The 24,862-nt window shown below is 37.9% G+C and overlaps 3 protein-coding genes across 3 annotated transcripts; 2 read left to right on the forward strand and 1 right to left on the reverse strand.

The window, feature by feature from the left end:
- The first annotated feature begins 2,275 nt into the window (after positions 1-2,275).
- Positions 2,276-6,331, forward strand: LOC131986680 (transmembrane 4 L6 family member 1-like). The gene is made up of 5 exons (XM_059351745.1): positions 2,276-2,550; positions 3,580-3,645; positions 4,058-4,191; positions 5,232-5,418; positions 5,546-6,331. Exons 1-5 carry the CDS (start codon positions 2,323-2,325, stop codon positions 5,552-5,554), a joined length of 624 nt encoding a protein of 207 aa, XP_059207728.1. The 5' UTR covers positions 2,276-2,322; the 3' UTR covers positions 5,555-6,331.
- Positions 6,332-8,177: 1,846 nt separating this feature from the next.
- On the forward strand, positions 8,178-12,440 carry tm4sf21a (transmembrane 4 L six family member 21a). The gene is made up of 5 exons (XM_059351990.1): positions 8,178-8,500; positions 8,757-8,822; positions 10,342-10,475; positions 10,561-10,747; positions 11,731-12,440. Exons 1-5 carry the CDS (start codon positions 8,324-8,326, stop codon positions 11,737-11,739), a joined length of 573 nt encoding a protein of 190 aa, XP_059207973.1. The 5' UTR covers positions 8,178-8,323; the 3' UTR covers positions 11,740-12,440.
- A 750-nt stretch (positions 12,441-13,190) lies between these two features.
- slc25a15b (solute carrier family 25 member 15b) lies at positions 13,191-24,862 on the reverse strand. The gene is made up of 7 exons (XM_059351989.1): positions 24,530-24,862; positions 20,766-20,866; positions 19,014-19,272; positions 18,046-18,183; positions 16,475-16,650; positions 14,547-14,705; positions 13,191-14,048 (listed from the first exon to the last, which is right to left on the reverse strand). The coding sequence occupies exons 2-7, from the start codon at positions 20,818-20,820 to the stop codon at positions 13,927-13,929; spliced, it is 909 nt and encodes a 302-aa protein (XP_059207972.1). The 5' UTR covers positions 20,821-20,866; positions 24,530-24,862; the 3' UTR covers positions 13,191-13,926.

A 24,862-nucleotide genomic window follows, 5' to 3' on the forward strand; every position in this document is an offset into this window, starting at 1 on the left:
TAGCGGTAACCTCACCTAATGGTAACCTCACCTAGCGGTAACCTCAACTAGCGGTAACCTCTCCTAATGGTAACCTCACCTAGCGGTAACCTCAACTAGCAGTAACCTCTCCTAATAGTAACCTCACCTAGCGGTAACCTCAACTAGCGGTAACCTCTCCTAATGGTAACCTCAACTAGCGGTAACCTCTCCTAATAGTAACCTCACCTAGCGGTAACCTCACCTAGTGGTAACCTCAACTAGCGGTAACCTCAACTAGCGGTAACCTCACCTAGAGGCAACCTCACCTAATGGTAACCTCACCTAGCGGTAACCTCACCTAATGGTAACCTCACCTAGCGGTAACCTCTCCTAATGGTAACCTCACCTAGCGGTAACCTCAACTAGCGGTAACCTCTCCTAATGGTAACCTCACCTAGCGGTAACCTCAACTAGCAGTAACCTCTCCTAATAGTAACCTCACCTAGCGGTAACCTCAACTAGCGGTAACCTCTCCTAATGGTAACCTCACCTAGCGGTAACCTCAACTAGCGGTAACCTCTCCTAATAGTAACCTCACCTAGCGGTAACCTCAACTAGCGGTAACCTCACCTAGCGGTAACCTCACCTAAAGGTAACCTCACCTAGCGGTAACCTCACCTAGCGATGGCCTGACCTAACAGTAGCCTCACCTAGCGGTAACCTCACCTAACGGTAACCTCACCTAGCGGTAACCTCACCTAGCGATGGCCTGACCTAACAGTAGCCTCACCTAACGGTAACCTCACCTAGCGGTAACCTCACCTAACGGTAACCTCACCTAGCGGTAACCTCACCTAGCGGCAACACAGAGCTAATGGAAAAATGGTGAAGCGTCAGGGAGACGAAAATGCTGAATATCTCAAAAAGAAAAAGAGAGGGCGCCATGAAAGTTACATTGAGTTCGGCTTCATAGAAGCAATAGACAATGGGGGGGTCGCCAAAGTTTACAATGGTAAAAATGTGGGTCCCTCAAGAAAAAGGTTGGGAACCACTGCCCTAAAGGATGTTCAAAGACAAAAACTACAGCGATACATTTGGAAAGAAATGCAGTGTTCTAGTATTCAGTAGTATATAGGCGATTTAATCATCTGAACCCCAACAAGCTCCTTCAGGCCATTTTTTTTTTTTGCTCTTTGTACATTTTACTCGCTGTGTCCTTGTATTTCACTGCAATAAAGTCCTGCAGCTCTATGGAATCAGCACAATCATGGCTGGAAGTGGGAACAACCCAAAAATGTATTTTGTGCAGAATAACACAATTATAATAATGTGTATCAAAAAGAATAAAAAGAAAAAACAAGTTGAATTTCTTTTTTTTTTTTTAAATAAAGTGGAATTTATATATACAACACTTTTCCAAGTGCCCACATGTGTCATGAATGTTGGAAAGAAAAAACTGGGTCTCCACATGCTTTACATATTGAACTATTTGCATTTTTACAACCTCTCCTGTCCTCTCCTCTCTGCTCTGTGTAAACAGATTTTCAGTGAATATTTGTTACATGGCCGTTCATCTCAGCAGAATCAATCATGGCTTCACAGTGTCGCCGAGGACCAATTTCTGAGGACAGAATTTAATGTTTTTAACAGGATATAGTTATTTATAACAATCTATTTTTGGCAACATCTTAAATGAGACATTTAGAGTAAAGTCATTTTGACAGAAATATCAAAATTTTTAGCTTTGTTTTGGTAAGGTTACTTTGTTTAATGGAAACTTTCGTAACCTATGATCCATTCCAGGACTGTTGGAAAGTTCAAATTTGACTATAATGCCCAATTTTACAGTTGCTAAGGAGCCCAAAATTGAATTGAACAGGATTTATTTTGGGGCGATGTTTTTGAAATGAGACATGTAGAATAAAGTGATTTTGATAGAAATATCACAGAAATAGCCTTTTTCTAACGGAAACTTTCATAAACCTATGATCCATTCAAAGTCCGAGGGAGAAGTCACAATTAATGTTCATGACCGTTTTATATTTTCTTTATACAATAAACAGTGTATACTTTGCGATCTTTTTAAAGAAAACATATTTCAACCCTGCAGGCCACCAGACACCATTACCAGAAGCAGTGATGAAGTCTGTTCATAAATAATGAAAAAAATTCTCGAGCTACTTAAATGTTGACAGTAGGGCACATCTTTGTGGTTCTATGTTGACAGGTTTTGAATTTTGTCAGTTACTTTATTCATCCTGCCATATTTATACTTTTATTTTATGTATATCCAAAATTAGTCATTAGTCATTAGTGGGACTTCTGTTCTCTGAAAACAGGAAGGATTTGAGTAAAACCCTAATGAACAAGCAGTTCTTGCAGCAGGTTAGTTCTAGTTTTCACTCGGACAACATGTGTACTGGAAAGTGTTCCAGCTGCATTGCTGTTACTCTGTTCCCATTCGTGCTTATATCCATCATCTGTAACATTGTGCTGTTCTTTCCTGGCGGGGACGTCAAGTATGCCAAAGAAAAACACCTAACTCAGGAGGTTTACTACATGGGGGGGCTCGTTGGAGGAGGTTTAATGGTGAGTTATTGAATGATGTTACTCAAAGTTGTTTCTGAAATGTGCCGTCTCAGGTTAAACTAAAAAAAACCTGCTTTATATTGTTTATTTTAATGGCTTTGCTATTATCTTGCCTGTTTTGGGTCCTAATTGTGTGCTTCAATGATTCTTTTAATCTAGTAAAACTTTAGATCAATAGTGTTTAATCACTAGTGTCATTACATACCACATATTTTAGTGTATATTAGATACTCTAATGGTGCAGCTTTCCTCTTCACCAAAGCAAAGTATCACATTTCGTATGACAAGTTTGTCAAAAACCTGAACACGTTGGCAAGTTTCTGAAATAAAAGATCACCTTTGTGCCGTTAGAACCCACAGATGGGACACTCTGTAAAATGTAAATTTAAAAAATGCATCAAATTCAGAAATAGTATTTATTTATTTTATTTTTTTAAGTTTCCCATTTTGAGCATTAGATTACTCGACTTTGTACTTAATAAAACTGAATGAATGAGTCAAAAGATTTGAAAATCTTTGGATTTTATTTTTAATTAATTTTTCATGGCATTAAATATTTCTGGAATCTGTTTTTTTTATGTAAACTAACTGAAAACTATCCACATTGAAATTATATTTTTTATTTGCAGGTAGAATAAGTTTGCAATTAAAAATGTATTCATGCAAATTAAAAAGTTATCTGTAACTGCAAATCCAAATGTTTTGTTTAGAAATGACAAAAGCTTTTCTTTTGAATCCAAAGTTTGGGATTGCAAAGAAAAGATCTTGATCTGTATTAATACATTTTAATTACAATTTTATTTTACTCGCAATATATTAAGTATTATTTTTAATATATTAATTATTTTTTTAATTTAATTTAAATTTTTTAAGTATTTTTTTTAATTGCAGTGTGAAAATGTTTGCTTTCAAACCTAAATACACAAAAGTAATCTCATAGTTAAGTTCCTAATTTTTCCAACTAAACCCATTTATAACATAACTTACACAGATGCTGCATCTAAATTCCTTTCAACGTATGCACCACAGGTGTTGATCCCAGCGATTTACATCAACCTGACTGGAGAACAGGGCTGCTGTGGAAATCGCTGTGGGGTGAGTCAGTCACACATTTCACATTATAAGAAAAATAAAAAAATTTAAATGGCAAGAGTTAAGACTATGGTTATCAGAATCACAATCAGAATGTATAAATTATACAGACTTAAAAAAAATATACAGAGAGAAAAAGAAAGAAAGAAAAACTGTCACACTGAACTAGACTCAAGCGTTAAAGGAAGCCAGAAATATGCTGCATGATGCTGCATCACCGTTACACAACATGTTGTTCTAAGATAGGTATGATAATGCATCAGCATCTAAACCACAGCACAGACAATTTCTCCTTTTCTTATTTTCAAAAACAACACTTAAGTTGTGTGAGAAAGTCTTGTTGGAGTTGGTTTCAACAGACAGAGAGGCAAAACATTAAAATCTCTGACCTTTGCTCATCACTTCACTTCTGCAGATGTTCTTGTCCATCCTGTTTGCTGCGGTGGGGCTAACCGGTGCTACGTACAGCTTCATTGTGGCGGTGCTCGGTCTGACTAACGGGCCCTTCTGCTCTGTTGGTGGGACATGGACCACACCTTTTAAAAACAGGTGACAAACAGAAACCACTTCCTGAAGACATTAGTGTGGTTGTGGTTTGTGGTTTTCTATTAAGCCTCGGCAACGCTTTATAATAAGGTCCTTAATAACCATTAATTAACAAGTAATAAGGCATTGTTCTTGCTTTAGATCCGGTAGTTGCAAAAAGCATAGTTAACTTATAGTTAACTTATAATAGATGAGCAATACAGTATATTTTAATATCAATAAGCAAACAAAATAAGATTAATAAAGGCATGGCAAAGACATAATGGGGGGGTCATGGGTGTTTGTAATGCCATTATTAACACTTATATAAGCTTATAAACACATAATAATGTTAATAAGCATCTTGTAAGGACTTACAAGGGCCTTATTACTTGTTTATTAATGGTTATTACAAGGACCTTATTATAGAGCAGGGGTGTCAAACTCTGGCCCGTGGGCCAAATTTGGCCCGCAGTGTAATTTTATTTGGCCCGTGAGGTAATACCAAATTATGGTATGATGGTTGACCCGCTGGTATTATACGGCGCATTTACAGCCAATACTACAAATCCCACAATGCCCTGCTGTTGTTTTGGCGCGTCAATCAGGACAGGACCCAGAAACGCTCCTCTGTGACAGTCGTCATAGCAACCTCAAGCTAGAGCTGTCTCCCAGCTACCCCTTCCCAAAAATGGCGAAAAGAAAGGCAGAATTTATTAACCTGTTGAAAAAGTTTATTTTGATATTTAAATCAGAAGGATGCAAATAGAAAAGAGGCATACGATTTTTATTTATTTTTTATTTAATAAATGAATGACATTGATGTGTTTTTTATTTGAAACTTGTTTTTGCATGTCTGCACTATTTAGTTATAGATTGTATGTTTATAAGCGTTGCTGGTTCCATATTTAATGTTAAAGCAAAACATGTTTGGTATATATTAAAAGGTTTATTTGTTCAATGTTGGCCCGCGATTTTATTCAAGTTTTAAATTTTGGCCCATTGTGTATTTGAGTTTGACACCCCTGTTATAAAGCGTTACCTAAGCCTCTTCTTCTATGCAGTAACTCCACCTACCTGACCGACTCCAAGCTGTGGGAGGAATGCACAGAGCCTAAGAATGTGGTGCAGTTCAACACTGGACTGTTCATGACCCTAGTGACAGCCAGCTGTCTGCAGATTTTGCTCTGTGCCGTTCAGATGCTCAACGGCCTCTTTGGCTGCCTGTGTGGAGCCTGCATCAGCAAAGAGGTACAGACACAGAGGGCACATTTTTAATGTTTTTTAGCATCAGATATTTCTCACATAAGCTATAACTTCAGTTCCCCTTCTTTTTCATGTCATTTATTTCTCTGTTTTGTTTGTTTTTAACTCACAGGTAACATAAGTTTCTGGTCAGATGGCTGAAGCCCCCTGCTGGAGAGCTGGAGTAGTGTTTCCGCCTGCATCTGCATAAACAATTCACTGTTAACCCATAAGAACCCATGGTGACACCCGTGTAACAAACACTTTAAACCTTCTAGAATCTAAGATTAAACCCATTTAACAATCCTAACCAATTAATAGTGTGTCCTGTATTGCATTTCACTTCTTCTGACCATATTTCCTGTCACAATTTTGATATATGTTATGGAAATGCAAAGAAAAAGGCAAATTTGGGTTTCTGTAAGCAGAAAATGAGTTTTTTTTAAATTTTAAAATAAGAAATATCATAAAAATAAACGCCCGATGTATTGTACATGTCACATCACAGATCTTTGACATTTAGGGGTAGTATTTTTTTTTTAAAAACATCATAAATGTGTTTTATGTGGTCCACTTGGTCTGTGGTATATCCCCCATAATTTTCCTTTAAGGATTACTGGGTCTGGGTTCTTATGGGTTAAATATGTTTTTAAGGACTTGCTATGCAGGGATTGTCTGTTTTTGTGGCGGGGTTTTCAGCTTTGTACCTAAAACCGATCCATGACAGGGCTGGCAGCTGCAGGTTTTTGCTCCAATCAACCAATAATGATTTTGGTTATAATCAAGAAAATCATGGAAAATGGCTAAATATCAGCTCTTAAATTAAACTCTTATGAGCCATTTTGTTGTTATCATTATATTTGTCCCAACAAATGTACCCTTAAGTTGTACCAGGCATTAAAATAAATAAGAAATTGAGGAAAAAGGGTCGTCTAATCATTTTTTCCCTACTGTATTTTTGCTGCACTTGACAAGGTTAGCAGTGTGAAGAAAGGACACCAAGTAACACACAGAGCAGCATTTAACCCTTCTGCTTCCCTCCAAAAAACTATGTTAGAAGACAAAAATGTCCATGCTAAAAATAACTGCCATAGAATTATATATTAATATTTCAAATCCCAGGTTGTTTACATGATTCCATTGTTATTATTTTGAGGTCAGACAGAGTTAAAAATATGCTGCCATGTGCCAGTCAGACTGCTACGCAGGGCGGGGCTCTCCTAGGAGAATGTGGAAGACCTGGAAACACAAACACAAACTGTGCTGAGACGGGCACTACAAAAGGCAGACAGTATGAGAAAATGATGTGTATTTTGAATATTAAAAGGATGTTGACATGTTCTAGTGGAAACTCCAAATATCAGTATAAAATGTGTGTGTATCAAGGTTATAATAGTTTTGGATTTTTCATTAGTTTTAGTTTTAATTTAGTTGTGAATTTTTGTTTTCAAATTCAGTTAGTTTTAGTTAGTTTTAAGAGTGAGTTTTCTAGTTTTAGTTTAGTTTTTATTTTTTGAAAATGCTTAGTTTTAGTTTAGTTTTTATTAGTTTTAGTGTTAGTTTTAGTTTTTTTGTAATGGGGTATGTGTTGGGTGCCAGATTCAAAGTGGTCATAATAAATTTTGCCTTTATTTCCTTTGGTTTATCATCTCAGCCCCAATAAGGTTATTAACTGTTTTGAATTGTGGTTGGAGTGTAGACATCCCAGTCTCAGTAAACATATTCACCATGTGTTGCATGTTCACATAGAAACACTGAATTATGAATGAAAAAAGTTGACAAAAACGAAAACTAAGGACATTTCCACTATAATTTTAGTTAGTTTTGTAATCACGCAATACAGTTTGTTAGTTAACGTTTTTTTAAAAACTCTAGTTTTTATTTTTATTTCAGTTAACGAAAATGTTTTTTCAATTCTAGTTTTCGTTATTTCGTTAGTTTTCATTAACTATAATAACCTTGGTGTGTATGTCCCCTTTAAATAAATGAGCCTGAGATGCACATGGAAACAGAAAAGGGTGTGGAAAGTCAGGAAGGAATCTGCAATAAATACTTACAGCTGTATTCACTGATGAGGAACACCGCCCCACTTTAATGTTGCTAAGAGACAATGCGTGTTTTGGGAACTATGGTCACTTCCATTTTTTTCGTTACACTTTCTTTCAATGTACTGATAAGACGCAGCCACAACTGCAGTCAGCAGCTCACTAGAGGAACTGAGAAATGTGGCCAGTCCGCTCTGTGTTTAACTATCCACAGTGTGGCCATTTATCAGTGGCTTTTTTTCAGTTGATGTCAATGACACATTGTTCTTGCTCTGTTAAACGTGCTGCCACAGGTCGAAAGTCCAACCGTGCAGCGATCCTGGAGTCACAATGTCAATACATCACCAGAGTGCTGTATAAAGAGGGTGGAGTCGAAACATGTCTTACAGCAAATCTCTTCTCACATTCACTGCCAAGACACTCTACACTTAAAGACACTTTAAATTAATATTTTACAGAAACAAACATATTTAACTACAAAGAACATTTTGGAAGCCTGGTAAGTGGAATAAACCGCAGTAGGTGACATCAATAATTCAACTGACTCAGATGGCCTGATTGCATTCACATCTTCCACTAAATCTACCTTAACAAAACAAGCGCTGTCTCTCAAAGATACCAAGAAGTGAGTCATATACATGTGCAGCCTATCCCAGCCTCTGTTTGGCCATGTTATCAGCTCGTCACTACACCTCCCACACCCTAACATCACTCTGTGTTTAGTTGCTGCTACCAAAGCAAATACATTTCCTTCTTTGGTCCAGTTTCAGGTAGAACAGATCAACTCTCTGACAACAGGAAGGACGTATGATCAACGGAGCAAGTAGTTGCATCATAGATCAGTTTTTAGTTTTAATTCTGACACAATGTGCACTGCAAAGTGTTCCCGCTGCGTTGCTGTTTCTCTCTTCCCGTTAGCGCTCATATCCATCATCTGTAACATTGTGCTGTTCTTTCCCGGAGGGGACGTTAAGTACGCCAAAGATGGACACATCACTGAGGAGGTTAAATACATGGGGGGACTCGTCGGAGGAGGCATAATGGTGAGTTGTGTTTCCTCAAGCCTGTGGCTCTGAGCTGTTTCTGCTGCTGTAAATTCCTTTTTTGAAATGTGTGCTTCCTAAGATAAAGCGGCTTGTACTGCTATTCTGACTGAAGACTGACTTATGGGTTGTTTACTGTTTTTAACATGTTCTACAAGCTTCAAGTTATCAAGATTAAGTTAAAATGCTGAAAAGTTTTGACTAAATTTAACAGAATATTAACTCCTGTCAACTCCTGTGTCCTGCCGTGCTGTAGGTGTTGCTCCCTGCACTTTACATCAACTTGACAGGAAAACAGGGGTGCTGTGGTAATCGCTGCGGGGTGAGTCTACGCACACTACAAATTAGACATTTCCGGTGAAGGACGAGGGCTGGCCTAAATACAGGCTACATCAATGACAGTCATACACTTCTCTCCAGCTAATATTTACTAAATAGTGAGGAAACGGCATTCTTACAGTTTTTTAAGAGTTAAAGTCAAGCACTTGCAAGCACTTTTAAGGGACCTAAACCCAAAAAATGTCCAGGCTCTTGAAGCCTTTTTTTATTATTTCTACATCTAAACTGTTATGCAATGGTAAAAAAAAAAGAAGCTGCTCAGAGTTAGGGGGAGGACAGAGGACTATTCTAATGATGAATGGCATGTGGTTTGCATGACTAATAGTGTAGAGGAAAAACAAGGATCACAAAAACATAACAGTAAAATTTAAGCATTTCCAATCCTGAGTTAAATATGTTATAAGTCTGTGGAAATATGATATGATATATGATCGAAAAAGAGTTGTTTTTACACATATTGTTCAACCTCTTAACTGTAAAGTTATATTTATGCTGATTTCAAGTGTTTATGGAAGCCTGTCACACTGAGTTTGCACAGTTCCAAACTAAAAAAAGTTAACTGAAAACATAAATGTCTTTATAGAAATACATAACATAACATGCACTGTAATAAATGATGAAACCATCAGAAGGATAGTATCTGTTTCTTAAGCTATAAGGAATATTTTAAAGTTCAAGACGTGTGCAAAGTGATTATTGAAGTTGGTACTGACACAAACCAACATGACATTTTGAGCAGAAATGTATTTTTTCCAAAATTAAAGGACACACACCACTATTTTAAAAAAAAAAAGTATTTTCTTTTATGCAATTTCTTATTTATTTATTATATTTATGTATTAGTATTCTATTTATTCTTTTTATTTTATGCATTTATTTATTTTGATTTTTATCTTCCCATATTTGTTTTTATTATTGGTTCTTGCTAGCTTCTACATAACAGCAAGTTCTTATCATCAATAGTACTTATCTCAACAAGTAAAGTGACTTTAATGTCTATCCCTCCAGAGGAGAACTCCTATAAATAATGCATGACTTTGTGTGTACAAAGTATGAGATAATGATAACTGGAGTTTTATGACTTTTTGTTATGTTTGACAGAAGGTTTGACAGAAGGTTAAGATAAATGAGAATGATTACTTTGGTTATATGGGCCGTGATATAAATCAATAAAAAAAAGAGAATTTAATTAAGTTTATGAGTTTTTCCTTCAGGTTGTTAAGATGTAAATAAATTGTGAACATGGTTTTGAAACAATAGATAAATTTAGAATAGAGAGAAAACGAAGAGAAACGAGTTTCAACAGGTTTAGTTTATCTTGTGTTGAACGAAACAGGAGGACAGTTAAAATGTGAGGAATGTGAAGTGAAACAAATGGTGATCCTGTTCCTCCCTAAACTCGTGAATACACAGGAATAAACAGGAATTACAAGAATTCAGTCTAAATGGATTATGCGTTTAACTTCAGAGAAAAGTATTTGACCTTTGTTTATCACTTGCAGATGTTCTTATCGATTGCATTCGCTGCCGTGGGCGTGGCCGGCGCTCTGTACAGCTTCATCGTTGCTGTGCTCGGTTTGCAGAATGGACCCCTCTGCAAAGTCATTCTGGTTTGGACGACACCTTTTAAAGACAGGTGACACACTGGAGGCACTTTTTTCATGACATTTGTTAAGTGTGCAAAGTCCTGATCATTCACAGGTCTCCTCTTCCACACACAGGGACTCGAGTTACCTGAAAGACGACACGTGGTGGGGAACGTGCACAGAGCCCAAGGACATTGTGCAGTTCAACATTGGGTTGTTCGCCACTCTGGTGATCACCAGCTCTCTGCAGGCCATTCTCTGTGCCTTTCAGATGATCAACGGGCTCTTTGGCTGCCTGTGTGGAACCTGCAACAACAAAGGGGTAAGGAGAGTGTTAGAAAGACGAGATAGGGGGCGTTCCCGGTCACACACCTGGTAGAGCGCAAACCACGGAGGCCCAGTCCTCGTGAGCGGGCGGCCCGGGTTCGAGTCCGGCTCGGAGCCCTTTCCCGCGTCTTCCCCTCTGTGTCCCCCTTTCACTCTAACATCTCTACTGTCAATAAAGCTATAAAATGCCCAAAAAAAAATCTTTAAAAAAAAAAAAAAAAAAAATATATATATATATATATATATATATATATAAAAAAGAAAAGAAAGACGAGATAGAAGTTAAAAAAAGGTGAAAAAAACATTGTCGGTCATAATGAGAAAGAGATTTTTCGAAATAATGACTTAGTTTCTCAAAATAATGAGGCACTTTAAATGACTTACAACTTTAGGCATTACACTTACTGATCTCAAAATAATGACTTTTTTGTAAAATCAAGACAAATGATCACAAAATATTGCAATACTATTTCAAAGGAAATATTTTAAAATAATGAGAAACTTTCTCAAAATAATTATGTAATGTTAAAATAATGAGAAACTTTCTCTAAAAATAACTTAGTATCTCAATATAAATAGATCTCTATATTATGAGGGACATTAAACGTACAACGCAAAATAACTTATTGCCAAAAAATGAGTAATATTCACAAAATAATGCAATTTTTTTCTCAAAATAATAACTTAGTATATCAAAAGTATTTTAATATGAGAAACCTTCTCAAAATAATGACTTAATACTGCAAAATGATGACTTATAATCACAAAGTGATGCCAAAGTATAATGAAAAACCTTTTCAAAATGAGAAACTTCCTCAAAATGACTTCGTAACTAAACAGAAACGAGAAACTTTTTCAGAAAGACTCATCACACTGGTGAAAATGGTCTTCAGTACTTCTAAAATAGGTTGTGTAGTTTCAGAGAATCTTAACTTCAGCTTCACCTTTATGATTTTTTTGGTGTTTTTTTACTTACAGGTGCTGTGAGTTGGACGGTGGTCTGACGCCCCCTGCTGGAAGATTGGAAGTAATGTTCCTGCTGCCCAAAATATTCACTTTAACGTTGTAAATGTCTTTTATACTTTTTGTGGGTTTCATGGTGCTTTATGCTGCACTTCAAAAATCTAAAATATTTGCAATGTATTGAGGTATATTGTAAATGGCAGTATTCTGGCACTGAAATAAAAATGATTCATGCTAAATTATAAGATCAATTTGAAATAAATTTCTTTTAAATATAAACTGCTCGTCCAGTCCTGTTTCATGTTGCATTATATTTGGCATTACACTATTATACTAACCTCTTAATTTATTAAAATAATTCACTCGAAGAGGTAAAGTAAAATACAGGACACAGATATTCTTCAATGACACCTTTAATGTAGGTTGTTTTACTGCAATTAATATCAGGATAAATATCTAAACAAATATTTCAGTGTCATCTCAAATGAATGACAATTAACTTCTCTCAATTAAAGTACATATATGACTGAGATTTCTGAATTTCCTATTATTTAGCACTACAAAAACTCTGCATGTGGAATGCAGTGCGAAAATAGCACATTAAATGAGGCAGTTGACATTTTCTCATTGAAATGTACAGAACCATGAAGGTTACACAATTAAAAAAAAAAAAGGCATAATAGAGTCATTTAAAAGGCAAACAATGGGTCCTAAAAAAGTGGAAACTTCATTATAACAGGAGCGGAATATAACATACAAAAACAGTATGATGGAAAAAAACACCTGCTGGTTGTGTTTAAAGGAACACTCCACCGTTTTTTCATATTAAAACATGTTATTCGGGTAAGTAAGACGAGTTGATACAGACCTCGTGTCTCAATGCGTGCACTCAATCGCCCTGGCGCGCGGCGCCACTTGGCTAGCACTTAGCTTAGCCCCGTTCATTCATTAGGATCCAAACAGATGGACAGTTAGAAGCGACCAAACTCCTCCACGTTTTCCCTATTTAAATACAGCTACACGAGTAGTTAAACGACCAAGTATGGCGACACAAAATAAAACGTGGCGCTTTTCTAAGCGGATAAAAAGGATAACTATAATGTATGGCGGAATAGCACTTGGGAGCACTTCGACTCGGCGCAGTAATATCATCACTCCTGAGGGGAGAAGATTTTTCAAGAGTGATGATATTACTTTTTATCTGCTTAGAAAAGCGCCACGTTTTATTTTGTGTCGCCATACTTGGTCGTTTAACTACTCGTGTAGCTGTATTTAAATAGGGAAAACGTGGAGGAGTTTGGTCGCTTCTAACTGTCCATCTGTTTGGATCCTAATGAATGAACTGGGCTAAGCTAAGTGCTAGCCAAGTGGCGCCGCGCGCCAGGGCGATTGAGTGCACGCATTGAGACGCAAGAGGTCTGTATCAACTCGTCTTACTTGACCGAATAACATGTTTTAATATGAAAAAACGGTGGAGTGTTCCTTTAATGTTCATAGCGAGGCTGATGAGACCGTTAATACTAGTCAACACTGTTTGAAAAGTAAAGCTTATACTTTTTGTCACTTTCCTGAAAGAAACTGAGATGTAATCCAAAACTGAAACTGCGATACAAACTTAGCTGACAATGATTCCATAATTGAAAGCAAAACACATTTCAGGCAACTTTAAATGAATTGCCATAAGCCACTTCACATTTCTAAATAAAATCTTCATGCAATTAGCGAAAGTAAGGTTTTGAGATTTTGTGCATATAAGAAAACTTCACAACCAATCGGAGTATTAAGAAAAGGATGATTTGGAATGACTGGCAGAGAATCATGTTTCTGTGCGGATATGACTTTGTTGAGGTAGAAAAATGTATTAACTGGAGTTTTAAATTCCTCATAAAGAGGCTGGTTTATGGTTGGTCAATTCTGTGTTGCACGTTTATTTTTCTCATAGGCATGTTGGCAGTAGTATATCTGGAGTGTTTAAAACAAACTATATGTAAATCTAAAAAATAAATTAATATAAGAATTTAAAGTATGTAAACACTATGTCAGTGGTGTTATGATGGTAGTTTTTAGTTAAGGTCACCAAAAGTGGGACACGGCAAAAACCAGGTCCCACATATAATAAGCTTCACTGCTTCAACTGGAGTCTTGTTGAGGTTGTAAGGCTCCAATACAGCACTTCCAGTTCATCGCTCCTTCGTTTGTGTTGTGCATATCTTAGCTGTCAAATTGCTTCATCATGAGCTTCCGGCTGACCTCGTAACCCAGGAAAAGTGCTCCGTTAGCAGGGAAGGTGCGGACCATGGTGGGGGTAAGACCAGAGTAAAGAGCCCTCACACCTGAACAAAAGACAGATTGCATCCTGAACAACAACTTCTCTGCTAAATGATACAACAAAATGTTCTAGCCATGGAGAAGTTAACCTATGCCACCAAGGGAAAAATACAGAGCTTTTTTTAAGTTATGGGGACAATTTATTGAATATCTTGAAAGTCACCGATCAAGATGTTGAACACTTGAAAAGGACAATGAGGTGTATATGTGTGCATAAAGAAAATGTAATATTCAACACAGCAGCTACATAGGAAATACAGGGTTGTAATTTTTATTATTATTATTATTATTATTTTTGTATCTATTGGTTTTTTGTTTTACTTTGTTTTGTTCTTTGTTTTAGTGGTAATTTGTCTTGTCTGTTTTGTTTTGTTTTTATCTAAGAATGTGGGCATGTAAACCCTCATTAATGTATGTGTCATGTTAAAAAACCCCAATAAATATAATAAAAAAAAAAAAAAAAAAAAATGATACAACAAAGCAAACGTCAAACTTTTACCTACCTTCAGTACGAGCGATGGTCGTGAAGGTTTTGAAAAACCCGGCCTGTTTGCCCGTCATGGACATGACCTGGATCCGAGACTTGACACAGTCCATGGGATAGACCACCAGCCACAGACACGCCCCCCCGAAACCACCGCTGAACACGATCGGAGCCACACCTTCAACACACACAGGAACACATGTTGCACACCAACACTGTACATCACATCTGGGAGGTGAACACAAATGTTGTAAATGATCTATAAATGATCATTCATAACTGCTAAGCTATATTTCAATGTCCAAAGCACATATTTTAAAGTTAAATTCCACTCTACATTACGTCATCTTTAAAACATTCTAATTTACTTTTCTAGTATTTTCTTTCCCTATTTTATTCTATTAGTGAGTGCCTTGTTAGATGCATGAACAAAGCATTCTTGTTGAAGTGAGTCTTGATTTGCAAGTGAGAGTGAAGCCAAAATCCTACTTTATTCTAATGTATGGTACATGCACAGTTGATCAGTGATACTCAACATACTGCAAACAATGAAAATAATCTGATTCAGACTATATTGCTCCAATCATTGGGGTAACTCAGGCAAAAGCTGCACTGAAGCAAAAAATGCTAGAGGACACTTTTAAGAGGGGAGAAAAATGACCCAAAAAAGACTACAGAGACAATTTCTCATTATACTTTATCTTGTAAGAAAAAATAAAAATATAAGGGCATGGTTGCAGGTGTTTTTTTTCTTGATGCAACACAGCTGTATCAACTGGGAAAATAAAAGTATTAGATTGGGATTTTGTATTGGCAGATACTCGTTAATAAATTACTCGGATTTGGGCGAAAAACAGTTTATCAGGACACCCCTAGTTTATATGATCATGGCATGTAAGAGAGTTGTTTATTCAATGGACTAAAAAAAATCTAAGAGAGTTTATGGGGAGAAGCGAACTTGCAATTTGCATTCACCTACCAGCTGAAAGTGTTAAGGGTAGTAGGTGAACCAAAGGAGTCAGACCACTGGTGGCAGATGAACAAAATACACTTACTTAGTTACTAAGAACTTCTTTTCACAAGAATAACTTTTCCAAGAAAGTCTTTCAGCAACACTCAGAGAATGTGCTTAAAGGAACACTCCACCGTTTTTTCATATTAAAACATGTTATTCGGTCAAGTAAGACGAGTTGATACAGACCTCTTGCGTCTCAATGCGTGCACTCAATCGCCCTGGCGCGCGGCGCCACTTGGCTAGCACTTAGCTTAGCCCAGTTCATTCATTAGGATCCAAACAGATGGACAGTTAGAAGCGACCAAACTCCTCCACGTTTTCCCTATTTAAATACAGCTACACGAGTAGTTAAACGACCAAGTATGGCGACACAAAATAAAACGTGGCGCTTTTCTAAGCGGATAAAAAGGATAACTATAATGTATGGCGGAATAGCACTTGGGAGCACTTCGACTCGGCGCAGTAATATCATCACTCCTGAGGGGAGAAGATTTTTCAGGAGTGATGATATTACTTTTTATCCGCTTAGAAAAGCGACACGTTTTATTTTGTGTCGCCATACTTGGTCGTTTAACTACTCGTGTAGCTGTATTTAAATAGGGAAAACGTGGAGGAGTTTGGTCGCTTCTAACTGTCCATCTGTTTGGATCCTAATGAATGAACTGGGCTAAGCTAAGTGCTAGCCAAGTGGCGCCGCGCGCCAGGGCGATTGAGTGCACGCATTGAGACGCAAGAGGTCTGTATCAACTCGTCTTACTTGACCGAATAACATGTTTTAATATGAAAAAACGGTGGAGTGTTCCTTTAAGCTTGAAAAGTGGATTTCTCCTGGTATGAATGTTGAATATTAGCGTCGCTGACATTTGACGTTTTCAACAGGTGGGGAATATTTTGTGTGTCCTTGCGGTGCAGGTAGAACATTGTGCCAGTACCTATGTCGTCTTTATCACATTTCATGTGTTCAGCAAAGGTGCTGCGGCTGAGCTCATAGGCCCCGAAGAAGCAGAAGTAACCGGGGACTTCTCTGGCGATGGTGGTGGTCAGGCCCTGGAAGAAGCCCTGCGGTCCCTCGTTCCTCATGATGGACTTCACCACCGACCACACTGTACTTCAGATAGAGCAGTGTATAGATAGAGGTTGTATGGTGTGGTCAATGCACACACAAAGACACACTTGAGAAGCATAAGCAGATTAAAAGCCTTTTCGTACACAACTACATGAATGAAACACTAAGCAGTAATAAATTACCATTAACTACTACCATTTTATTGACTAAAACGATGCTATTGTAACTAAGAACTGTGGTTTTGTTGCATGACAAATACAAATCACCTTTGTCTTCTTCTTCTATATAATGTTTTCAATATTAATTGCTTTCCAAAGAATTGATTATTGATAATTGTGTTGTAAAATGCATATATAAAGGAATGTGGTTGAGATAAAAAGGGAAGCATATATGAATAAATAAAGTTGGATTTTTTTAAGGCCGGTAAAAAAAAAAAAAATCCAGATTTCTCAAGGAAACATTTCCAAATCTGTTACAAATGATCACCTTTTTTCAAAAGAAGAAAAAATAAATATTTCTATAAATAAAAAAAATATTGAAAATTAATCGAAAAAAAATCACATCAAATCACATAACTTATATAAGCCACTGTACCATTACCAAATCTGACGAATGTGAGAGTAAATTAGACATTATTATCCAAATATGTACAGTACAGGCCAAAAGTTTGGACACACCTTCTCATTCAATGCGTTTCTTTTATTATCATGACTATTGACATTGTAAATTCATCAAAACTATTAATGAACACATGTGGAATTATGTACTTAACAAAAAAGTGTGAAATAACTGAAAACATGTCTTATATTCTAGTAAGCAAAGGGTGGTTACTTTGAGGAATCTAAAATACAAGACATGTTTTCAGTTATTTCACACTTTTTTTGTTAAGTACATAATTCCATATGTGTTCATTCATAGTTTTGATGCCTTCAGTGAGAATCTACAATGTAAATAGTCATGAAAATATAGAAAAACACATTGAATGAGAAGGTGTGTCCAAACTTTTGGCCTGTACTGTATGCACCACGGTAACAGCTGTTAATTTATGGAACAAATTGGAGAAAGACTTGAAAACTTGCAATACCATTAACTTATTCAAAAAATTACTTAAAAATAGGATGATTCATTTATATAAGTTAGAGTAATGAGTAATAAGCTTCTTTCTTTTCTCTCTTTTGTGACTGCTTATTTCTTTTGTTGATAAATAACAGATTGTACATTTCTAAATTTTAAATTTACTTGAGTTGTAACAGGGTAGGCGTAATAAGCTGCTTCAGCTTTTTCGGTCCAAATGTCTATTATCAATTTTCTCTCTCTGTTTACATGTTGTTTACTTTGATTAATGTTTTGTTTTGTTTTTTCTGGTTTGTTTTGATGACATGTATTGACCGAAATAAACAGATACGAAACGAAACGAAACTATTAAAAACGACTTACTTCTGGCTCCTGGCTATCTTGCCCGATGCTTCCATCTCATACATGGCTTGCAGGCGACACTTGACGAGCTCGGTGGGGCAGAGGACCAGCGAGGAGAAGATGGATGCTACTGAGCCAGCACAAGCTTTCTGCATGTCACTAACACAGAGGGAAGGACAAACACAAGACACTTACTGGGGATTTCCACCGGGCGCGTTACAGCAGCAGCACGTCAGCTTAGCGAACCGGCCGTATACACGCGAGATGACGAGATCACGCGATAATCCTGACCATACGGGAGACCACAAGATCCCGTGATAAACTTTAAACTCTATTTATACAGTCTATGGATAAACTGTGTGTATAAAGTAAACAACAACAACAAAAACCAACTTACTTTGCTTCTCTGAGGTGAAAGATATGTTGATTTGACCATCTATCCTTATAAAAACAATATGTTATGTCATAAATGATTGTATGATGTTCCACTTCAATAATCTGTCTCTTGTCGTCTGTGTCGCCGATCCTCTGAGACCCTTTGATTGATTGATTGATTGATTGATTGATTGGTTGGTTGCTGATCAGGTGCCCCGGTCATAACATAATGTTGATGTGAAGTAGTTTTGAGCTGCATGAACTGCGTATTGTGTTTTATTTTGAAAGGGGCGGAAGTGTTTTACGCTGATTCTGAGTCGGACTTCCTGTCTGGTGCGATCTGCTCTGTTGAGATTCACGCGGTTTGGCAGCGTCTCGCGGAGAAATAGAAGTCCTAGCTAATGCTCGCGTAGAGACGCTGACGCGACGCTGCAGTAACGTTACGCAGCGCGCCCGGTGGAAATGCTCTCATTGATTAGAGTGTTACCTATTTGCAACGGCATACGCAACGCTGACATGACGCTGCAGTAACGCGCCCGGTGGAAATCAGGCTTTAGAGATCTGACACAAAGGTAAAGTTAGCTTCATGTTAACAGAAAAAACACCTCCCCTACCTCAGCACAGCCTCACTGTGCAGTCCAGCTGTGAAGCGGATGACCTGCTGGCAGAAGCCGTAGCTCATGAAGAGCACAGAGTTCTCTGCGATGTTGGCCATCAGTGCTGGTGTTGTTCCCTGGTAAAGACCTCGCAGACCCACTTGTTTGTAGGTGGACGTGACGCAGTGGATGAAACCACGATACATTGTAGGAAAGGTCTGCATCTTGACCTTTGCTGTGTCTAGAGGCTGCCCACTGAACACACATGCAGCTCCCCCTGGGAGGAAGACAGGGAGGAAACCGTCAACAACAGTAGTCATCTAAGAAAAACAGAGTGTTGCTGTTACCTTGGCTACAACCTCTAAGTCGATAAGTCATTTTGGTCTCAGGCCCCGTTCACACGAGGACGGTCTATACAGAAGACGCAAAAGTGGCGTTGCGTCTTCACTTTTTATTCCTCGTTTAGACGAGCATTTTCGGGAGGAAATCTGCTGCATACGATGACGCAAAAGTGTGTGAAATTCGATTGTATGCAGCCAGGCGGCATCACTTAAAGCGATAAGAGCATCTTTGGGCATGCAGAAGTTTTCACACATTTTCATCAGCTACTCCTTCCACTAGATGAGTCCAAAAGCCGTCTGGCTCGCCTCAGACGAATTGCTGCATCCAAAATGTGATAGAGGTAATTCCAGATCCTTCTCTGTTCACTAATACTATCTGTACATATCCTGTTCATTTGGTGGAAAGACTCCTGTAAGTTTATTAGAGCTGCCAGAGCAGCTTGAAGGTCCGACGCATGGAAATAATCCCACATGTTTGTTTATTTTCCTGTACTGGAGCATGTATGTGACGTAAACACATACGTGACGTGAGCAGATCAGATCAGAGTTTTGTGTCTTGTCAGTGTAGACGACACGCTACGGAGGAGCGGATTTAACTTTTCCACTTTGGAGGGTGGTTTCAGATTTTTGTCTTCGTCTTGTCTTCGTCTTTAAGCCCCAAAAACGCCGTCACCATCTAAACGAAAGGCACTTCCGATAAAATATTTTGTCGTTTTCACCCGCAAGCGTCCTCGTGTGAACGGGGCCTCAGTTGACTAAGATTTCTCTGGTCGATTATTCATTTTTTATGCTTTTTCAATGCTGAAAGACCTCAGTTAGTATCTCTGTGTCAAAGGAAATGTATGACAACGTCTCTGGTAAACACAAGATAAAAGTCATGTCATGCTTTTGTATGATCTTTGTGGAGAAAATGATGTGAACAGATGTAACTAACTGATTGGTCGACAAAATCAAATGATCGTAAGTGCATTTTTTTTAGTCAATTTATTTTTTATGCTAAATTACTTATTTCAAACAAATGAGAATGTCTCTGGTAAACACATGACACAAAGTGGTGCTTTTGCATAATCTTTGTAGAGAAACTCAATTTTACAGATCTAACAATCAGATCAAGTAATTGATTGGTCGACAAAATCAAATGAGAGTTAGTCACTTAAGAATTTCTTTAGCCGAGGACACCCAGAGCTGTTACACAAACCACAGAAAAATCTATGTTTGCACGCAACTTATGTGCTGTGAAGAGAGACAGGGCTTGACGTAGGGTTGTGCTTGACTGAGCGGTATGAAGAGTCAATAGAATCACAGAGAGAAACGAGCCGGAAAAACACAGGAGTCATCACAATCTTCTGCTACGTCAGGCAAAGCAAGGGAGTCGTGGGAAAAGCATGGGAATTTCATAAAGATCAAATATTGTTTGCATTGTAGTTACCTATGGCTCCTGCAGAGAGGTCAATGATGGCCTGGACCACCGGGTGTGGGGACATGGTGTCCAAGCTGTCGCCAGAAGCGGTTTCTCTTTCTCTCAGCTACCTGGTGGCGGAAAAAACAAAAGGAATGATAAGCCCAACTCCACTCACAGCATATGCTGCTACATCTTATTCATTTCTATAAACACAGAGAGACCGTAATCAGCCATGTGTCTTTTCAAACACTCTAAGACAGTGAACATGTGTGTGTTTCCCCACAGGGATCAGGGACCAACACAAGCAACAACTGCCTCCGGGTTGTAAAGTTCACTGCAATAAAACCTGCCCTCATTTAGCAACAGTAGTTATTTACAGTACGCTAAGAATTGGTTTGAGTCTAAACACAATAACTTGACATGTACGATAAAATGCAGGGGGAAACCTACACAACTGTGTAGTATTTCTGAAAAGAAGAAATGTGTTTCCAATATTCTGAAACTAAAACAACCTTAGGCTTAACTATGTCCCCTTGACCTTTGCAAGCGGTGAAATTAACATATCACAACGCTGTTAAGTCCACAAACTGATTAAAAATGAAGTAAATGTTGTAGTATTTGTACTTTCAGGGACACTGTGACGGTCATTCCAGTGTTAAATAACATTATGTAGCTGCTCTTGTTACTATCAGGATTTGCAACACAAGGTTACCACCAGTGGGGGACAAAATGCTATTCTTTGTACAGGAATGTCACATCTTAAATACCACATAGACTAAAGGACACATGTAGGATTTTAAAGTTGTTTAAAATGGATTAAAATGACGCAACCCCTTTATCTCATAGACAATGGATCTAGAACTTCTTATATTATATGAAGCTAGAAAAAAATCACTACGAGGTTTATTAGGAAAATTCTGCAAGATCTGTTCACCATTTTTCAAATATGTTGAAGAGGAAATTGAGTAATTTATCTGTCATGTATCCCTCTCTGACTGACCCTGAGAACTAGGACAGTTTCTCCTATACATAAACACATATTTCTTTCTATTTATTAAAAAACGCTTTCTATATAGGTTATTGATATTTTTTTATTTAACCTTTATTTAACCAGGGAATATCCCATTGAGATTAAGAACCTCTTTTTCAAGGGAGCCCTGGCCAAGAGGCAGCAAACACAGAATACAGTTACATATTTACATAACATACAGACCTTAAACACATCATGAGAAACAAGTGCATGTTATGGAATTGGCCTCAATAACTCTTAGTTTGGATTTAAAAGTGCTCAAAGTAACAAATTCAGTTAATTTCCATTCTTTCTGTAGCATATTCCATGCATAAGGTGCAGAGTAAACAACTATCCAAGTTGTCAACATTACAATGGAATTGGATAAGTAACATACTGCATAATATGAATCTCCTGCATCTAGCTAGCCCTTTCTGGCTATACATTTATTTTTGATGTACCGTATGTAGCGTTATCTTGTTATCTTGCCTTTTTGTCATTCATCTATATGTTATATTTCCTATTTTGTATGGGACGGGAGTGACATATTCTGCATATATTTGTTTATTGCAACGAGAAAAACATGTCGAAAAACAAGAAAGACGAGAAACTTAACATTAAGTGGCCAACAGCTATAAGTTAGCCAACATGTGTAACATTAGCATCAACATTCATTTACGACACTTGTAAGTCACCGTAAGCCGAATACCCAGGGCCGGCTCTAGGCATAGGCGACATAGGCGGTCGCCTAGAGCGCCATCTGCTGGAGGGGCGCCACCAGTCACCCTCAAGGGAGAAAAAATTATTAAAAATGATAATTTTCTATGCCCATTGTGGCCCTCGCTTCGTGTTCTGTCTTGAAAATAATAAATATTAACAAAATAAAGAAACAGATAAACAATGACATTTTCTCACATGTGGTGCTGAGTCACATGACGTGTGGTCATTGCCTTGCCCCCCTTTAGATGGTCAGACCACTGTCACAGAGGTCAGGTCACATTAAGTGACAGACACGTTATGTTTTGATAAATCTTGCAAGATGAAACGTTGTCAAAGCTCTCCAGTGCACAGTATCGAAGGAGAAGAAAAGAGGAGGAGGAGAAGAAGTCCCAATCTTTTTTTAAATGCCGTTTTGTGTGAAGGTGTTTCATTTGTATTAGCTTACTAGCTAGGTTGAAATACAGCAACGCTAACTTAACACAGTCAAGCACATTTTTCGCGTGGTTTGCACTTTCATCGTCTTTCTTGTCTCCCTTACTTTGTTAGCGGCCTCCAGCTGTGTTTCTTTGCAAATTTACTTGTAAGTTAATAATCATATAGACAGACAGTTGTATTATATAGCCTGGTTGGCACCATGGGCAAACAAAACAGGAGTTCCACCCTCCGTGAAACAGCAAGAGGAGCTGTTCAACACCAATGGATCTCGCCTAGGGCACCAAATGGGCTAGAGCCGGTGTCGTGCCAAAAAGTGATTGCCTGCCAGAATCTGATTTCTGGCCGCGGGAGCGCGCACGGCAGCCCGTTGAGCGGTCAGATCTTTACATTATGAAGCTCATGAATGAGATCAAGTCATATTTAGGCAGAAATAACCTTTGAGTAACTGTATCTGGCCTTCAATCAATTTTTGGCAGGTGAAAATGCCTATTTTGTGTTGTAATGGTCCTTTAAAGGGATTCCAAGCTGTCCTGTGAGCTCTAGTGTTTACATTATGAAGCTCATGAATGAGATCAAGTCAGATTTAGGCAGAAATAACCTTTGAGTAACTATACTATGCCTTCAATCAGTTTTTGCGAGGTGAAAACTGAAATAGACGTGTCTATCACGTAGTTGCCATGTCTGATTTCGCTACAAACTACACTTCTTTTGGCCACAGTTGTAATAATTACACAACAACAAACGTTAAACTTTCGAAGCCACATGCCTTTGCTATAATTACATTATAATCGGTGGTGGAAAAAGTATTCAGATCCCTTACTTAAGTAAAAGTACTGATACAACACTGTGAAATGACTCCACTACAAGTAAAAGTCCTGCATTCAAAACTTACTGAAGTAAAAGTACAAAAGTATCAGCATCAAAATGTACTTAAAGTATCAAAAGTAAAAGTACTTTTTATGCAGAATGGACCCACTTGGATTGTTTTATATATTCTAAAAATATATTGGTGGGTTATTATTTTTGATGCATTTATGTACGGACCGCTTTAATTTTCTCAAGGTAGGGCTAATTTTTACTACTTAATATACTCTTATGATGTTCAATTTAAAATATGTAAACATGTTAGCAAACATTTCATATTAATCATGTTTTTATGTTAAATCTTGAACTGAAAAGTAACTAAAGCTGTCAGCTAAATATAGTGGAGTAAAAAGTACAATATTTGCCTCAAAATGTAGTGAAGTAGAAGTATAAAGTAACATAAAATGGAAATACTCAAGTAAAGTACAAATATCTAAAAATTGTACTTAAGTACAGTACTTGAGTAAATGTACTTAGTTACATTCCACCACTGATTATAATACAGCTGTGTGTATCTGCATATTAAGACCGTTTAATCCAGAGAAAAGCAGACGTGTTTACACTACCGCTCAACGGGCTGCCGTGCGCGCTCCCGCGGCCAGAAATCAGATTCTGGCAGGCAATCACTTTTTGGCACGACACCGGCCCTGCGAATACCGGTTGAAAGTTACAGTTTTTTTATATTATATGGCGAATGTTAACTTTGTAAGTGTAAAAACGAATGAGATAAACGAACAGAAATGATTATTTTTTTGAAGCAAACCTTAAAAGAAAGTGACAAGTTGAACTCGGAGCATCAAACGGTCGCTGCTGGTGTCGGAGAGGTAACCGTTGGCGTCCGTTAACACGTCTAACGGTTTTAAACGGTCACCGACTGAGCTGCTGCTGCTGCTGCTGATCCAAGCTAACATCGTGACCGCATGTTGACTGAGGCCACCGGCTAAAATATCCAATTTATCTGGGTGTCATCTCACTTGCAACACCTCCTCCGCCGTGGGTCAGTCGATGATGTGACCGATGAATGGGTCGGCCATCAGGGAGGAGGAGCAGGAGGAGGAGGAGAAGCTGGAGGTTGCTTTAATGATGCCCGGGGTCA

Source organism: Centropristis striata, chromosome 15 (assembly GCF_030273125.1).
Source record: "Centropristis striata isolate RG_2023a ecotype Rhode Island chromosome 15, C.striata_1.0, whole genome shotgun sequence".
NCBI lineage: Eukaryota > Metazoa > Chordata > Actinopteri > Perciformes > Serranidae > Centropristis > Centropristis striata.

Coding starts and splice junctions, on each gene's coding strand:
- tm4sf21a (XM_059351990.1), top strand. CDS start 8,324: ATGTGCACTGCAAAGTGTTCCCGCTGCGTTGCTGTTTCTCTCTTCCCG. Junction 8,501..8,756: donor TCGTCGGAGGAGGCATAATG/GTGAGTTGTGTT, acceptor GCCGTGCTGTAG/GTGTTGCTCCCTGCACTTTA. Junction 8,823..10,341: donor GCTGTGGTAATCGCTGCGGG/GTGAGTCTACGC, acceptor TATCACTTGCAG/ATGTTCTTATCGATTGCATT.
- LOC131986680 (XM_059351745.1), top strand. CDS start 2,323: ATGAACAAGCAGTTCTTGCAGCAGGTTAGTTCTAGTTTTCACTCGGAC. Junction 2,551..3,579: donor TCGTTGGAGGAGGTTTAATG/GTGAGTTATTGA, acceptor TATGCACCACAG/GTGTTGATCCCAGCGATTTA. Junction 4,192..5,231: donor ACCACACCTTTTAAAAACAG/GTGACAAACAGA, acceptor TCTTCTATGCAG/TAACTCCACCTACCTGACCG.
- slc25a15b (XM_059351989.1), bottom strand. CDS start 20,820: ATGTCCCCACACCCGGTGGTCCAGGCCATCATTGACCTCTCTGCAGGA. Junction 19,273..20,765: donor CCTCTCTGCAGGAGCCATAG/GTAACTACAATG, acceptor TCTTCCTCCCAG/GGGGAGCTGCATGTGTGTTC. Junction 18,184..19,013: donor CACAGTGAGGCTGTGCTGAG/GTAGGGGAGGTG, acceptor CCTCTGTGTTAG/TGACATGCAGAAAGCTTGTG.